Raw genomic sequence first — 17500 nt, 5'->3', positions numbered from 1 at the left:
GCAGGCGTGCGCCACGTGTGAAAGTGTGACGTGTGTGCTTTTGTCCTCGCACCCTTTTTACCCCCCCCACCCCCCACCCCGCCCCACACCCCCCCATCCACGATCAGATGTGCAGCGGGGCAGCGGGGCAGATGGCGAGCACGTTGTGCTGATTATACATGTGTGATGTGTGCGTTAAAGCCTGAACACCAGGTGCTCCACACGGAGGAATAAAAGAAAATGTTTATTAGCTGAAAGCACGCTGATGAGGCCGAGAGGTCAAAGGTCACCTCCCCTGTGGCTCCTGCAATCACTTTCTCCTCAATTATATCCTCAAATTTGCATCAATTACGCCGGGACAGCGGTGCAGCCGAACCCGAAACATCCACACGCTTAGATTTAGACCAGAGCGACAGGGCTAATGCGGCTAATCTCTAACGGACGCTCACAGCCACCGGTTCTGTAACACCGTTCACCCTAGAGAACCGGTTCTATAACACCGTTCTCTACACTCTAAAAATAAAGCTTCCAATTAGAACCAGAACCAGAATCAGTCTGATGACATAGGAGAACCCTTTGAAGCTGCACAAAGAACCTTTTACTCTCACGTTCTTTAGAGAGCCATCTATTTACTGGTGCTTTAAAGAACCCAGAAATGGTTCTTCATAGCGGTGCCACAAGGAACCATGTTATCTTAAGTTCTCTAAAAGAACAACCTCTTAGTTATTGCTTTAAAGAATCAAAGTAAGGTTCTTAAGAGGGATGTTAGGAGAACACTCTTTAAAAACAATGATTCTTTACTGCACCATGGGTTCTGCAAAGAACCTTCTTCATGTCAAGAACCATTTTTCATTGTACAGGGTTCTTGAGTTGAGCTGGACGGTTCTCTGGAGATTAAAGAACTCCTTTATGTTTCATTATAGGTTCTTCGGAGCAGTGTACTGGTTCTTCAAGTTCTCATCGCGTAACAGATTAAAGTGAACCCTGCTGTATGAGGTTCTTTGTGGAACTGGATTTGTGAGAAGGTTCTCCTGGCGTCACTCTTAAGAACTTCACTTTAGTTCCTTAAAGCAATAACTAAGGGTTTGGTTTTTTTTAGAGAACTTATGATAACATGGTTCTTTGTGGCACTGCTGTGAAGAACCAATTGTGGGATAGACGGTTCTCTAAAGAACGTGAGTGTTAAAAGGTTCTCCTATGGCTGAAAAAACCTTTTTGGTTCTAATTGGAGCCTTTATTTTTATGATTGAATCTTTTCCAGTCCCACAAAAAACCTTATACAGTAGGGCTCACTTTAAGCTGTTAAGGGATGAGACCTTGAAGAAAAAGGTTCAAGGTCATAATACAAAGGATACAAAGGTATACAGAATACAAAGGTTCTTCAGAGCAGTACACTGCTCTGAAGAACCTTTAACGAAACTTCTTTAATCTCCAAAGAAGCATACAGCTCAAGTCAAGAACCCTGTACAGTGCTTTAAAGAACCACTGAAGAACCTTTATTTTTAAGAGTGTGTAGACATGCAGAAAAAGACGGAGCAAAGATTTAAAGTCTTTTTTAGTGAATCAAATCATTTAGTTCACCAATAAGAGTCGATTCTTACTGAGTCGACACCCAAATGGCTCCAAATCTCAGAGCTGAATCACTTCTGCTTTACACGACTCGTGTGTTTTAGAAACATTTCTGCTAGACAGGTGTGTAAAGGTGTACATGAACCTGCTGTTTGCTGATGGACTGATTTGAAGTGTAAAAAAGTTACACAAGTTACAAAGTTACGTGGTGTGTGTGTGTGTGTGTATAAATGTGTGTGTGTGTGTGTGTGTGTGTGTGAGGCAGCACGCTGTAAATGTCATTAACGCGCTCACACTCAAAGGCATCCTGCTCCAACCACTTCCTGTATTTATTTAATGGAGAACAAAAAAAGCCGTTACAAAAAGTAAACACTGCCCCCGAGGCCTTCAGCTGAACATCTGCACAGGAGGAAAACATTAACATGGACAAGCAGTCAAATTAAAGACAGAGATAACACATATATATATATGTTTGAGAATTGAATAAAAATACTTACGATGGTGACTGTAGTGTGAAAGACCCAGATCACCGACCTGCGAAACAATCCACACACGAAATAAAACCTCCAGGAGTTTTACCTGCTGGGAAAAAAACAACAGAAACCCTCATATAATGGTTTTAATGGTTATAATGGGAATTGTATTGGTTTTAATGGAAACTGTAATGGTGTCTCTACTGGTGATTTGTTGCCTTCTATTGGTGGCATGTTATGTCTAGTGGATACCATTAAAAACCGGAAACGGCTTTAATGGTTAGCTGATGGTTTGTGAAGGTATTTGTAGTGGAAACTATTAGAATTTCTGTGATGGTTTCTGCTGTTTTGGGGTTTTTCAGCAGGGTCGTCACACTGAGCTGGAAACCGTCACGCTGTCCCTTTTATTGATTATCGAAGGAACCGTGTTTCTTCCTGTCGTTTTTTATTTAAACAGTGATTTCTAAAAAAATGCTACTCATTTGTGACGAGGCTCAACACTGATCAGCGCAAACTTCTAAAATGTTCTTAACGCTTGTTTTTCAGGTTTTTCCTCAGAACTGAAGAGGACATGAACGTGTCCAGATCCATCAAATCTGTCCAACTGTCACGTGAGCTCCTGCTGTTTCCATAGAAATGCTGTAAGGGTTTCATCTCTTAGCTAACACGCTAAGTTAGGAGAATTAGAAAATCGGGGAAAATAGCCGCTTGATAGCCAGATAAACAAATAGCTACAGATGATTTACTGCTGTTTCATTTATTTATTTATTTATTTATTTCTTTATTAAGTAGTTATTAGTTAAGACACTTAGCTAGCATGCTCGGTAAGCTTGTTTATTAGCCTGCATACTGAACTAGCGATAAAAAAAAAGTGTAAATTGAGGAATAAATCAAATATAATCTGAATATTACTGCAAACATACAGTATTACCTTCGTGTTAGCGTTAGCATACACGCATTCAAGGAAGAAATTAGCGCTAGATAAGTAGAAAACAGAATCGATATAAATAGTAGAAGTAAACACTTAAAGTAGACGCTCAGCGTCTCTCAGACTGTACTGTGATTGTGATGTACGATGTATTGCGCAGGGCATCATGGGTAGCGTCAGCAGTCTAATACCCGGTGCTAAAAACTGCAGAGGTTCGGATGACAAGCGGAGGAAAGGATTTCAGAGTAAAAGAGGCGGCCTGCTGAAACACGGCTTCTCTCACGAACACAACGCCAAAAACAACAACGACTCCAAACTCGGCCTCGGCTCCGCGGGAACCGGCAACAGCGACGACTTCTTCTACATCAAAGTGAGCCACAGAGCGAGAGGAGAAGAAACGCAGGACGACACGGGCTCGAGGAAAACGCCGACGGAACTGAGCGTGTGCACAAGATTAGAGCAGGTGAGCGAGTTTATAATTTTAACAATATTAACGATGAAAAGTTCTGCAACACCAGTACAGACTTTACACATATGGAAAATAATAGCTTTATAGTTTGTTTTTTGCTGACTCATCCTGTACTAGTCATGCGTTCGTCCAATTTAATGCTATCTACAATGTATACGTATATGCCCCGCCCCCAGGGGGCGTGTCTTGCTCTACAGGAGCACCTCATTAGCAGTAAACATGGTTCGTCGGGGCGCGTCTTCCCTCACACTGTCCCCTTTTCCAACCATAAACTACCGATTAGACACATCGTGCAGTATCTCCGAAGCTATTGGCTGGTGTGTGAATCAGTCACGCATTGACTTCCTGTTTCTAAAGTACATACTGTACGCCAACATGCAGAATTAAATCATAGGCGCCATAGTTTTCCTCCTAAACTTTATTTCCAGCTCTCGTGTCCTGTGCGCGATTCAGTCAGCTTTTTTAAACTTTTATTTAACGACGTGCTAATCTAATCTTCATCTCTATCATCGAGTTCCAGTAATGTTTATAACACACCCTCGTGCACTTCCTGTCTCCGTTTCCTCTCCGTTAGATTCCTGTCATCGTCTTGCACACAAACTCACACGTTTAACCATTTATACATCAAACCCGCGCTGTATTCTCGTCTCGTAGCCGCGACTCCTTCCTTCGTTGTCTCAGAAGTAAATGTTGAGCCGCTATGACAACCGTTCTCCTGGGGGGAGGGGCAGCTGTTTGAATTTTTCTTGCTAGCTGGTTCATTTGCTAATACAAGCGATAAATATTTATACAGTTTCTGTGATCGAATCATTATCAGAATATGAGCATGAGTTACTCCATCGACTCGGTGGATATGAATCATTGATTCCTCGTGTGAGAGAAATTTGAATAAAAACACCAAACTGTACTAAGTGTTACTCGGGTTTTTTTCCCACTAGAGTGCAGAAAATTCCTTCATACCGCAGTTCCCCCGGAGCAGCAGCTCTTCCGTGGAAACCCACAACAGTTTGAGCACCATTCTGGGAGCTAACCTCGGCCATATCGATCGGCCCAAAATCCAGACACCGGAACCGAAACATGACATGAGCTCGGGATCTCCGTGTGATTCCGGGATTTCCGGCTCCAGCTGGACCAACGATGGAGCTAACAGCAGGACTAAATGGACCGGTGGAGTTAACGGAGATGGCAGGACGTCAAACTCCAGCACGAGATCCACGAGCGTGCTGAGCGACTGTATACCCGGGCCGGCTAGCTTAAAGACAGATACAGCAGCTAAAAATGTGGACCGCACAACAAGCCCTTTTTCAGATCGGAATTTTCCAACTTCCATGGAGTCTGAAGTGTCCGAGGAAAGACCGCTCCACAGCTCTGAGGTAAAGGTCTATGGTTTTTATTCCCGTTTACATTCAGTCAGAAGATTTGGCGTCTGGTTCCTCTCTAAGTTTCTCAAGGTTTTTCTACCGCACCGCTGTTCCCTCTGGATCGTTCAGTCAGGATCTAAACCTGAGCATGTTTATGTCACCAATTCTCAACTTCCTGTTTGTGTTTAGTTTCTATTAAATATTGTTCAAACACGGAGGTAGAGCTGATAACTTTCACCTCCTGGGGGTTTTTTCCTTATAAAAGTAAATAGCAGTGTGTGTACCTGTTTACAGTTTGGCTGCTACCTTTTACTATTGTAACTGAGGTAACTTCACACTTGGCCCGAATACTCAGGTCCACACCCAGGACAGATTCTGAGCTTGTTTGGAGGCGAGGCACATAATCGCAGAGTTTTTGCTTTCACATTGTATCATGAATCGATTGCGCAATTCCATACGTTATTATTGTGCACGCAGGTTTGCAAAATGGAAAAACACTAGGTTCATCCGTTTGCTGCACAGTAAAATCCCTAGTGTTGAATTCACACCCAGAGTGTTTATTTGAGTCCAGTGGACTTATATAAACACTGTAGGGTTTCAGTTCAACACTCTGGGTGTTAAACCAACGCTGGTGATTGTGCTGTGCGGGTTTGTTTTTGTCCTTTATTACCAACACTCTGAGCTAATTACCAAGCTCCAGTCCTTTTAAACTCAAAACCGTAAGCAACGTGACAAGCTGAACCAATCACGTTACTCAGTGTGCACATACTCCATCAGGTGGGTTTGGTCAAGACGAGCACCACATGACCATTTTCAAGAGGACCAGAGATCGGGTCTGTGGACTCAATAAACAGCTCTCACAGTTCACCACACATATCCGACGTAAGAAAAAATAAACCTGGACAGGTCACGCCTACAGGAGACGGGTTTGAAATGACATGCGCTAGCTCAGGATCTTAAGCGCTAGGTGTCCAGTGTCCATATAATCAGTGCATGAAAACATTAACACAACATTGTTTGTTTACATGCTTTGTACACATTTAATTCTTCCCTGATGAAAAAAACAAAACAATAGAAAACATCACAGAAATTCTAATGGTTTCCACTACAAGTACCATTACCAACCTTCACCTAAACATTAAAACCATTACCATTATTGGTCCTTAACGGTATCCACTAGACGAAACATGCCACCAATAGAAGGCAACAAATCACCAGTACAGATCCACTACAGTTTACATTAAAACCAATACAATTCCCATTATAACCATAACATTACAAATATTATGAGGGCTCCTATTGCTTTTTTCAGCAGGGTTTGTAATTTGTAAACCATTCTCAGTTTAAAAAAAAAAAAAAAAGCAGTTAACTTAACTGTAAAACAACAAACATCAAAAACCCAACACTACTCTTGGTTCAGTTTGTTTCTGGAACTAGCGAGCTCGCTAGTTTTGTTGTGCTACACTGGAAAAGCTACATTACGGTGAAAGTAGCTCAGCTACAGTAATACTACTAAAAACATAGCTAAGCTAGTAGCTAGTTAGTTACTCTGGTAGCTTACTCCCTAATGCTGCCAATGTTCAATAATTAGGCAACATTTGAGCAGCTTTAGCATCTTCCCAAATTAAAAACTGTCCCAATTGCAAGGACTCAATGACCTGATCCAGTAATGAGTGCTGGGTGAGTATCAGGAGCTCCCCCTTGTGGAGAATCTTCAGCTTGTTAAACATGAGAGAGTAAAATCGAAGCCAGGTCCATTCTGAAGTGAAGGATGTAAAGTGATTGTTTGTAATGTTTAGCCCCACCCCCCCAAACCCCACCCCCGTTTTAAGTCATTCACTCCACTTCAAAGAGTCATAAGCACTTCTCAGAGGAGCCTGACTCCTAACCAGTCTGGAACTATGTTCTTCTGCAGGTATCCCAGCATGCTTTGCGGGCTCAGCAGCTCCTCCAGCTGCAGGTTCTTCAGCTCCAGAAGGATAAAGATCGGCTCCAGGAGGAAGTGGATCTGCTGATCAGGGACAGAGATGCAGCCGAGAGTCAGCTCATCTACAAACACCAACACTCTCCGTTAACACCCACGCTGGAGGAGACGCAGTGGGAGGTATAGAGTCATAATAATAATAATAATAATAATAATCGCAATCAGTGATCTGCGGGGTCCAAGCACCCTTCACAATAGCACGTCCAGTGGCCAGTAAGAGACCACAGGTGAACATACTTTATGTTCCATGATGCTAGCTCAATGCTAACCCTGACGAATGCTGACTGGACAATGGCTGCCATGTTTTTCAAATAATTAATTAATCATTAGAAGTCCACTTACAGATCGGACCAATGGTTCCTGAAAAACTATTTTCAATTGTTATTTTGTGCCTTATGGATGGCCACACCCCCAACTTTATCACTTGTCCTCAGATTCTTCTCTCGAGCATGGCTTTCAAGTTTCACGTGAATCCTTCAAACCAATCATCGGTTACAGCTTTTTGAGTGAATTAAGCTCCACCCCAGTAGGACCAATATGGCGGCCATGTTGTTTCCAAATATCACCATGGAGGGTAATTAAGAATTTTGCGTGCATCTCTTCCTGTTTAGGTGTGTCAGAAAGTGGGCGAGATCTCTCTGTTGAAGCAGCAGCTGAAGGACTCGCAGGCTGACGTGAACAATAAGCTGAGCGAGATCGTCTCTCTGAGAGCCGCACTGAGAGAAACCAGGAGTAAAATGGAGGAGCTGGAGGAGAAACACAGAGAGTGTGAGGAGACACTGCGTTTACGGAGCACTGAGATGGAGGTGTGTGTTTTACACACCGTTTAACACTTCTGTAGTGATATAATCAAATTATCAACTCTACTCTGGTTCTGACCTCTATCGGTTTCCATACAGTCTGACCCTTATCGTTTCCCACATTCCTTATTTGGTCATAGCTTCCTGTTTTAGTATCTGTTTGTGGGGTTTTTTTTTATATGATTGTTTTCTTCAGCAAGAAAGCTAAAAGCAGCAAGATAAATTGTGTTTGCAAGAAAAACACTGATGAGCAGAACACTGACTAGCTTTAGCTAACTATGCTCTTGAAGTATTTTGTCCACTATTTCAGTCAAATAAGAATATTCTTATTATTATTTTCCATCTCTTTAACTTCTCTATGAACACTATTAGGCGTTTTAAAACTAAACTAAGGACATGCAGCCTCGTTTCAGCTGACGTGTGTTCGATTTCCTGAAGGTCTGTGAGAACGAGCTGCAGAGGAAGAAGAACGAGGCTGTGCTGCTCCGAGAGAAAGCAGGAAAGCTGGAGATGGACATCAGAACGCTGAAAGAAGACCTCCTGGAGGCCAAAGAGGAACATTTAGAGCTCCTGAGCCTGAAGGTCCAGCTGCAGGAGCAACAACATCTACTGCAGATCTGCCAATCCAAGATGGCCGAACAGGAAACTTCAGGACAAGTCGACGACCTTCAGAAGGAGGTGGAAAGACTACGTGAGCAGCTGGAGGACGAGAAACAGAAGAAAGAGAAGGTCCTGAGCAGCTTTCATCTCGAGAAGCAGATGTGGAACAAAGAGAAGGACAAAGTGATACGCTACCAGAAGCAGCTGCAGTTTAACTACGTGCAGATGCACAGAAAGAACCAGGAGCTGGAGAAAAAACTGAAGGAACGAAACGCCAAAGTGGATAAAAGGACAGAAAAGGACAGGGACAGGACGCAGGAGGACACAGGCGTCAGGAAGACAGACGTGAGCTACGATGGAATGGTGGCCACGGAGATATGAAGCAGTGCGCTGGTCCAATCAGGTCTTAAGGGCTGTTCAGTTATCGACATCAGTGTACACTCTTAGAATGAACGGGTTCCTCAGGGGTTCTTCAGATGGTTCCAGTTTATAGTCTTAGCTAAAGAACCCTCCTTGAATTCGAAACCATTGCTTGTAGAGTTATATTTAGCGCGTTCCCTCAGACAGACCAACCAAAGAACCCTTTGCTAGATAAAGTGCACACTTCACAAACTTTCCCAGAATGCATCGCTACATTCCTGATGCAGGTTCAAAATAGCAGACGAGGCGTAAACAGTGTCCAGTTTAAATGTTTCAAGTCTGAATCGTTCGAATAACTGTGTCCCTCGTGGATATTAGCCAACCTTATTCCGCTAGCTAGCGTTAGTATGCTAGCTACTTAGCACTTCACCTTAGCAAAGGAGCTGAGAGTCGGTCAGAAATTCTATCAAAGTCACTTCCGCTATGTTGTTCTTGTGCCAAGGTTGAGTCCTGCTGGAAAAAAAATCCCTTCCTAGCTCAGTTCCTGTCTCGGGCACATTAATGTGACGCCTGCAATGTGGACTTGGTCCAAATAGAACAGGACCTAACATGTGGCGCCCTCTATCGGCACTACACCGTAAGTGTAATTGAAGGGTAAACGTTTTTACATTGTTTTATTAGCTAAATAATCTCTCACTGCACTACAGACAAGTGCTGTGATTATTGCATCATAACATATAACAGCCAATCAGCGGCAGTGGAGGGTCGAGGGACGTTTCCCGTTTGTGTAAAAGGTGTAGAAGCTTCTGTGGATACCCCAGATCAAGCAAAATATTATTCAATATAAATAAAAGATGAGTTTTGTGATCAGCCTCTGACTTTCCGTCTTTTAAATAAGGTGCTGAGAGGAAATCAAAATCAACCGAAGCAGATCGCACTTCAGACAAACTTGGACACGCTTTATTTCGACTGGACATGGACTCTGAGCATTTACAAATCTTTTCTCTGTTTTTAAAGCAAACCAGAGCTTTATTTCAGCCAAACATCTACACAGACACCGCAACACTAAACTCTCTAAACTCTCCCACTGACTCATGGAGGACACTCCAGACTCCGCTCTCTCACTACACACACACACACACACACACACACACACACACACACACACACTGAATGATGTACAGTACGTATTGTATATTGCTTCTTATTTATTCTGATAATATAATAAACGCTACTTGTTTTTATAATAACCGGGGTGTTACACTCAATCCCGAGCTGTATCTGACTGGACATGTGCTGATATTCCAGTTTCACATCAGGGGACTTGCTTAACCTGTCTTCACACTTTCATGTTCACACTTGTCCTAGAATGATGGGATTGTTTGCTGAGAACGACACACAGTGCACTTTTTTTTGTCCTTTACGGAACAGATTTTGTCTCAGGAGTCTAAAATGTATGACAGGGAAGTGAGTATTAATAATATTTTGCATCCTGGTCTATACTATAAATGGTGATGAGTCATTTGTGAACGAGTCGACTCTTTGATTTGGCTTTTTGAAGTGAACACAAGGAGTCGAATGGTTTTTGTTTTTTTTTTTAATTTGTTACTCATTTATTCATTCATTTATTTTTAATTAGTGCTTAAATGTTTCCACAGAAACCATTTTTCACAACCTGAGGTATTGAATCGTTTTGAATCATTGAATCACGAGACGTGCTTTTGACAACAGGTCATAATACAAATGCACATTCTGAGTCTCTCGGTAATTTAGACTAAATTATTTAAATATATTTTAGAAAGTTCAATACAAAGTGAGTGTTTTGTTGTTGTCGTTTTTCATTAAACAATTTCAGTCATGTTTAAGGAAAGAACAACAACCACTTTGGTGTCCAGTTAAGGAGAAAAAAAATGCCAATGAGTCGAATTGGGAATTAAACGAGTCGACTCTTATTGGTGAACCGAGTCAAATGATCTGACTCGCTGAACAGAGTGGGAATTCTCCTTGATAGTGAATAAATGTTCATAAAATTCAGTATATTGTGTGGACATAAAACTCGAGCGTTAATAAGTAAGACAGGTCAGAGAGAGAGCGAGAGAGAGCGAGAGAGAGAGAGAGCGCGAAGACTCCCATAATAACAGTATATGGTACTGGAGCGCCTTCTAGTGGTCAACAGTATAATTCTACATAAACGTAATCAGATTTAACCCTTTAATTGAGGTTCATTAAGTAATTCATTAAAAATGAGCTGTAATATTTGAGAGAGAGAGAGAGAGAGAGAGAGAGAGATCAATCACCGCACTTCACACACTTCCCAATCATATGTTTAATGTCGTTCTGTCTGATATTAATTAATGAATAACAATGAAATGTTCAATCAATCAAATCACCAATCAATCATCAGAGTAACTGATTCATGAACGTTTGTGTTTATATTTAGAGTTTAAATAAAAATTTAACGTGATACACGCTCGATGCACAGTGTGAAAGAACAAAGTATGTTTTCTGTTCATTTAAAACAATAAAATGCAAAAAATAAAATAAAATAAAAAATGACTGAATAAATGTGATCAACAATTAAAATTTCGAATGCAGCACTGTGATGTTTAACGCGTCACAGATTCAACACTTTCTTCCTTGTTAAGGATAAAAACAGCACAACTGTGAGGGATCCTGGTGAATCTGGCAACCCTGAGCCTGTCGTTGGCGATAGTGGTTTTAACGCTTTAGTATAAAAAAATAGAAACAGTGTTTATTTTTATAACACTTCCAGCGTTTTTATTCTTCCAGCAGAATACACTATGAAGAGAAGATCTTCCTAATTTATTCCTCGCAGACGTGTAATATATATATATATATATATAACTTAAAAAAAAAGTTATAAAGCTCTGTAAAAAAGTGCCAGTGTGGTGTGCGAGAGTAAAACGCAGCTCATAGAGCAGACGGGTTCTGCATGTCCTTCTCTTTGCTCCTCTGTTCGTTTAGATGTTTCATCTGAGCTTTGTGCACCAGCTCATGGATCCTGAACTTGACCTCTGACCTCTCGCCCTCGGGTAACCTCTTCATGATGATGGACATGGACTTGAGGAAGGGCTCGAGGTCGTCCTGATCGTCCGTGGGGGGTGTGGCCAGCTTGACGGCGCCGCCCCCGCTCGTGTTCCTCCCGGACCCGCAGCAGGTGGAGCAGGTTCTCCGGCACGTCTCGCTCCTGTCCCCCACCCCGTCGTCGTCATCGTCCTCGCCGTCTCGCTCCATGTGTCTCTGCAGCACAGCACACACGTCGTCCTGCGCCCTCATGCGGCTCTGGGACGAGTCCAGGCTCCGGAGACAGGAGGTGACGTAGCCGGAGAAACCGTCCCAGCGCTCGTCCTTCTTCTCCTCCATGGTGCTGCACACGATCCTCCTGAGACTAGCCGAATCATCCTCTTCATCCTCGTCTTCCTCGTCGCACTGTCGCTTGGAGGCGCTTTTGGGGAACATCTGCGGGCTCGGTTTGTCCGAGCAGGGTTTCTTGGCTCCGAGGGAACGCACCGAGTCCGAGTCGTCGTTCTGGAACGCCCGTTTGGAGAGCTGCTTGGAGAGTTTGGAGGCGTCCAGGTTCATCTCCAGCTTGTTCATGCTGTCCGCCTCGATCTCCACGTCCACCTGGGCGGGGCTCGAATCCTCACAGCCGTTCTCAACCACCGTCACCTGGGCAACACACACAAAAACTACTTAATTCATTAACAGCATGTGTCGATCATAACAGAGCAGCTCCATCAGAAACTACGAAAGGTCTGTTTTACTTCCTGTTAAAGATCTGTAGGAGGAGCATGTGGAAAACAGTGCAACTGATTGGTCCGATTGTACTTCCTGCTTTGGACGTTTTACGAAAGGCACCTGTAATGCTCAACGTCTCCGATTCATACAATACCTGCTTTCAAGTTGCCACTTTTGTGGGAGGAGCTTTAGAACTCGTCGCTGATTGGTCAGATTTTACTTCCAACTCCGAAGTCATACTTTTGTGGGAGGAGCCCAATCACAGACAAGCGTTACACAAAATAGTGGATATAATTTCCTGCTTTTGAGTCGTACCTTTGTGGGAATGGCTTGCGGAACTCGTCAGCGATTGGCCTGATTTTCTTGCTCCAGATTTGTTTCTGGGGGGTTTTTTGTGGGAGGAGCTTATTTTCTAATAACATGACACTGTTTTGTAATGTCAGTAACACTAAATACCGTATTTATACAGTACGATCATTTGCTGTCGCGATAAATTAGTTATTGTAATAACCGTAATAACCATGATACAATTATCTGAGTATTATTGTCATCGTCAGGTGTCGGTGCTCTGCTAACTATTTTTGTACCAATTGTTTCATTTTCCCTCCTTTTTTGTGAAACGCTTCCATTTTTATACATCTCTCTCTCTATATATATATATATAAAACCTGTAGTGGCACGGCCTCTGTGTAATTCTTTACCGTGATACACTTCATGTAAGACGTCTTAAAGTACGGTGATGTGATTGTTCTTGTCGTATCGTCACCTCGTAGTCGAGGTCGGTGCAGTAGTTGCTCCTGCGCTTGATGTGAGGATCGAGGAATTTGAGGCGCTGCATGATCCACTGCTGTCTCGGGGTGAAGAAGCGTCCGTCTGAGCAGTACATCATCTTGGTGTATCTGCTGTACTGAGTCCTGAGAGAGTCCCATTTCTTATGCAGCTCCTTCTCTGGGGAGAAAAAACACACACAAATAAATAAATTCTTTTTTTTTTTTTTTTTTTTACTTACGTGTCTGAAATTATAGAGTTAATGAAGACGTCACCGTGGTGTGTTTATATGTCAGTAGGGCTGGGCGATGTGACAAAAATATCATATCACAATACTCAGACATTTCTACAGTAAGTCACGCATGTATAGAGGTTATAGTTTACACAGAACGCTGCGAGAAACAAAAACATCCTGGGAATTCTGTGGGGGGGAACGCCGTGAACGGAATGAGCAGACTGGTCCGAGCTCACCGGAAGACTATAATCACTCTTCACAACCGTGGAGAGAAGAAAAGCATCTCAGAACACACAGAACATCAAACCTTGAGGTGGATGAGCTACACAAGCAGAAGCCCACGTCAGGTTCCTCTCCGGTCAGCCAAGAACTGGAGTCTGAGGCTATCATGGGCACAGACGCAACCCAACGGGACATTTGAAGATTAGAAGAAAAGGAAAAAACCAGTCACCTGGTCTGTTTCCAGTCTTCAGCTGCGTTTCTGCTCACCACGGCTGGAAAGAGTGATCATATGAGTTACTGTATGCTTCCGGTCAGCTCAGACCGGTCTGCTCACTCTCCTCTGATCTCCCTCATCAACAAGGTGTTTCCACCTGCAGACCCTCCGCTCACAGGATGTTTTTTGTCTGTTGCACCGTTCTGCATCAACTCTGCCCCCGTGGTCACCAAGCCTCTTCCTTGAGATCGACCGTCCTGCAGCTTTCCTCTCCAAACAAACTCTAACACACCCGTCGATCAAGAACTTCTTACGGCTTCCTTCTAACGATTAGACGGTCAGTCTTCAGGAAGGTAGATCTCAAGGAACAGGTTTGGTGGCCACTGCTCTAGTGTGTGTGTGTGTGTGTGGAAAATCCCAGGAGAGCAGGTTCTGAAATACTCCAACAACCACTGTGCTACGATTAAAAAGTCACACTTTAGAGATGACCCTTTTTCCTCGTTCTGATGTTTGATGTTGATATGATCCGAAGCTGTATGTGTTGCGCTGCTTCCACCTGATTGGCTGACTGGAAAACTGCAGGAATATACAGGTGAGTTCCTAATAAAGTGGGCGGTGAGTTTCTAGGTTTGGTTGGGAAAACTTTTATTCCTGCAATGTCTACAAAGATAAGTTACACTGACCAAATTAAACTGCTAGAAAAGCAGCCGTAATACTCTGCAACACGTTATCGTTATCGTTATCGCGATACTGAGATCATACCGTGACGTCACTCAGCCATTTTGTAACTCCGCCATGTTAATAGCTGCAGTGTAAATACAGAGGAGTGTAAATAAAGAGCAGGGAGGTGTTCACCGCTGATCTGGAAGTGTTTAGCCAGCTCCTGCCAGGCGTTCATCTTCGCCGTCCTGTTGGTGAAATTCATCTCCGTGTTGTCGAATAACTCCGGCTTTCCCTCCATCATGGCCACGAACTCCTCCTCTTTATCGTTAGTCCACGGCGCCGCCATTTTACACCCTGCACCGGGTCTGGTTCAGCATCTCACAGCGCTGCCGTTACCGCAAAAACTGCCATACAAATCCTACCAGCGGAAGTGCTATCCCTGGTAACCACTCAGCTTCCGGTCTGTACGGCCGAATCCAAAACACACCCTGACTTCCTTATCAAGCGCACTACGCAGGGCGCGGAAGTGAAGGTTATACACCCTACCTAGTGCACTAGATTATCCGACACACACACATTTAGGATTCGGCCTTCGAGAGGATTTGAAACTCGACTTTTCCGCCATCTGCTGAGTGAAAACACTCCGTGTTTCTTCTCTGTGGCTTTGTTTTGAATATCTTATTAAATCAAATAAGAAATAAAATAAAAAAGAGCAACAAAACGAGGATGTTCTTATACTTCTAGAAAACTGTAAACGATATAAACAAAGCAACACCAAGCTGAGGATAAAATACAGATTAACACACCAATATACAGAAATCAATCAAATATATACATTTACAATAAATAAATCAATAAAACCTGAAGCTGATAATATAATAAAACATGCTAGGTTTTATTTCTTTATTTATTTATTTTTACAAAAACGCTAATTTTAGAACAGATTCCATGTAATAAATAAATAAATAAACAAATAAATATACTGTGAAATAGAGACAGCAAAGGCGTACCACAGATTAAAGTACAATATGTTATTGTTTAGTTTATTTAAGCTCAAGTAAAAGATTTCCTAAATAAGAGAGAGAGAGAGAGAGATGATATATTCTGTTTATCATCAGGTCTATAATTTATATCTCAGACACACACTGCACCTGTAACTTAATAAACTTTTTAAAAAGATTTTATTGCAAATTGCAAATGTATTATTTTAATGAACACACTGTATAAAAACATCACTTTGTCCCTATAAAACTGCATAACAATTCAACTGAAGTGCTAATTATCATTGTTGTTATTGTTGTTGTTTACTCATACATTCATAAATACAAGATTACAAAGACGTGTTTGTTTATTTCATTTTTCATTGCTTTATTTATTTATTATTTATTTATACTTATACTAAGTAAGTGTTTACATTTTGTTGGAAAAAAGGGGGTCATTATTTTGAGATCCGGGTTCTGTAGCGCACAGACACATCCTGCACAGGGGCCCGGGGAACACACACACACACACACACACCGGACAATTTGGGAATGCTTATCAGCCTACACGTGTCTTTGCCAGAGTCGTATCACCCTGCAGTTCTCGCCTGGTTATCCACTGAAGATAAGCAGGGTTGAGTCTGGTCAGGATGGGAAACCTCCTGGGGAAACCTAAGGTTGCTGCTGGAAGTGGGATCAGTGAGGTCAATAGGGGGCGCTCACCCTGTGGTGTGTGTAGTTCCTACTGCCCCAGTATAGTGATGGGGACCCTGTACTGTAAAAAGAGCAGTCCCTTTTGGATGAGATGTTAAACTGAGGTCCTGACTCTCTGTAGTCACTAAAATCCCAGGACACTTGTGATAGGGGTATAACCCTTCTCTATCAGCCCCTAATAATCTCCATCTCTGAATCACTGGAGTGTGCTGGGAGTTCTGGAGCGCTATGGCTGCTGTTGCATCATCCAGGTCGAGGATACACACCAGTGGTGGTTGAGGAGACCCCCCCCCAAACACACACACACACAATGTGAGAGCGCTATGTAACTGTAACTAACTAACTTTGAAGGAAACCCTCAAAGCACAGGGAGAACATGCAAACTCCATGCACGCAGGAATCGAACCCCCAACCCTGGAGGTGCGAGGCTAATATATTAAAAATGATATATATTATTCTCTGATTCAGTGAGCCCATAGAACTCAAACCAAGTCACGTGATCAACCAACGCAAACTAACCCTCTCTCTTTCTCTCCCCCCGCCCCTCCCCTCTCTCTCCCTGCAGGCTGGAAAAACAGCCGGGTCACGTGGTGCACTTCTTCCGTTTAACGGTTAAATAATAAGGGGGAAAACGGTGACCCCCACATCAAGACCTGAACACACATACACACACACACCTCCCTTTCCTCCATTATTCAGGAACACAGGAGCTGTATTTGAGAGATTATTAACGTGTGAAAAGACCTCATTAATCACAGTGAATAAAAACAATGCAGTGATGTGAGTCTCTCTCTCTCTCTCTCTCTCTCTCTCTCTCTCTCTCGCTTTCACTCACACACACACACTCACTCACACACACACACACACACACACACACTATTCATTACATTAATTACACTCATATAAATACCTGATTATTCTGTTCAGTGTTCAGTGGAACACACCTGAGGTCGTGATTTGAATATGCAAATAAGCAGAAAGTAAGATAATAAGGAAGTTATTTATTTAGTTAATTAGTTCGTTATTCATTCATTTATTAATTCATTCATTTGCTGACTTGTTTATTTACTTATTTTTTTAAGAAAAGACAAAAATATCTAGAGGTATAAATAAGTGTTATACTCTGATCGCTGCAGAAGGTTTTATTTTTATCTATTCATTGCTTTTTTTATTTTCATTTAGATTATCCTTAAATTCTTACACTTTCAGTAACTTTTAATGAGTAAATTTGTTTGTATGTGTAATAAATATTCACCTTCTCTAGAAGCACATTTTATGCTGCTGTAAAATATCTATAAAGTATGAATGGAAAATCTGCCAGAGGTCTCTAAAAACTTTTGCAGGTTGTGATTTCTGTCCAAGGAGGTGTAAAATGAGGTGTAGACTAACTTCTGAAAGGGTGCCAAAACTTTTGCACGTCAC

The 17500-nt window shown here is 42.4% G+C and overlaps 2 protein-coding genes across 8 annotated transcripts in view; one reads left to right on the top strand and one right to left on the bottom strand.

Moving 5' to 3' along the window:
- Positions 1-9688, top strand: part of lzts1 (leucine zipper, putative tumor suppressor 1) — an 11899-nt gene extending 2211 nt beyond the window's left edge. The window contains exons 2-7 of the mRNA XM_053623997.1: positions 2568-2662; positions 3110-3412; positions 4357-4791; positions 6695-6883; positions 7375-7569; positions 8002-9688. Coding sequence (XP_053479972.1) covers positions 3116-3412; positions 4357-4791; positions 6695-6883; positions 7375-7569; positions 8002-8544 — 1659 coding nt within the window. The 5' untranslated portion in view covers positions 2568-2662; positions 3110-3115 and the 3' untranslated portion in view covers positions 8545-9688. The remainder of the gene's footprint in view (positions 1-2567; positions 2663-3109; positions 3413-4356; positions 4792-6694; positions 6884-7374; positions 7570-8001) is intronic.
- A 94-nt stretch (positions 9689-9782) lies between these two features.
- wu:fb74b10 (uncharacterized) lies at positions 9783-14824 on the bottom strand. 7 transcript variants are annotated; one of them, XM_053623967.1, is made up of 3 exons: positions 14577-14824; positions 13049-13230; positions 9783-12213 (listed from the first exon to the last, which is right to left on the bottom strand). In XM_053623967.1, the coding sequence occupies exons 1-3, from the start codon at positions 14728-14730 to the stop codon at positions 11455-11457; spliced, it is 1095 nt and encodes a 364-aa protein (XP_053479942.1). In that variant the 5' UTR covers positions 14731-14824; the 3' UTR covers positions 9783-11454. The 7 variants fall into 7 exon arrangements, with proteins under 7 accessions (XP_053479942.1, XP_053479944.1, XP_053479946.1 ...); XM_053623969.1 differs by having other exon boundaries at positions 12984-13230; positions 14577-14709; XM_053623971.1 differs by having other exon boundaries at positions 12984-13225; positions 14577-14701.
- Positions 14825-17500: the final 2676 nt, after the last annotated feature.

The sequence above is a fragment of the Ictalurus furcatus genome, chromosome 5, assembly GCF_023375685.1.
Source record: "Ictalurus furcatus strain D&B chromosome 5, Billie_1.0, whole genome shotgun sequence".
Classification (NCBI taxonomy): domain Eukaryota; kingdom Metazoa; phylum Chordata; class Actinopteri; order Siluriformes; family Ictaluridae; genus Ictalurus; species Ictalurus furcatus.
This window is presented reverse-complemented; position numbering and strand designations above follow the sequence as displayed.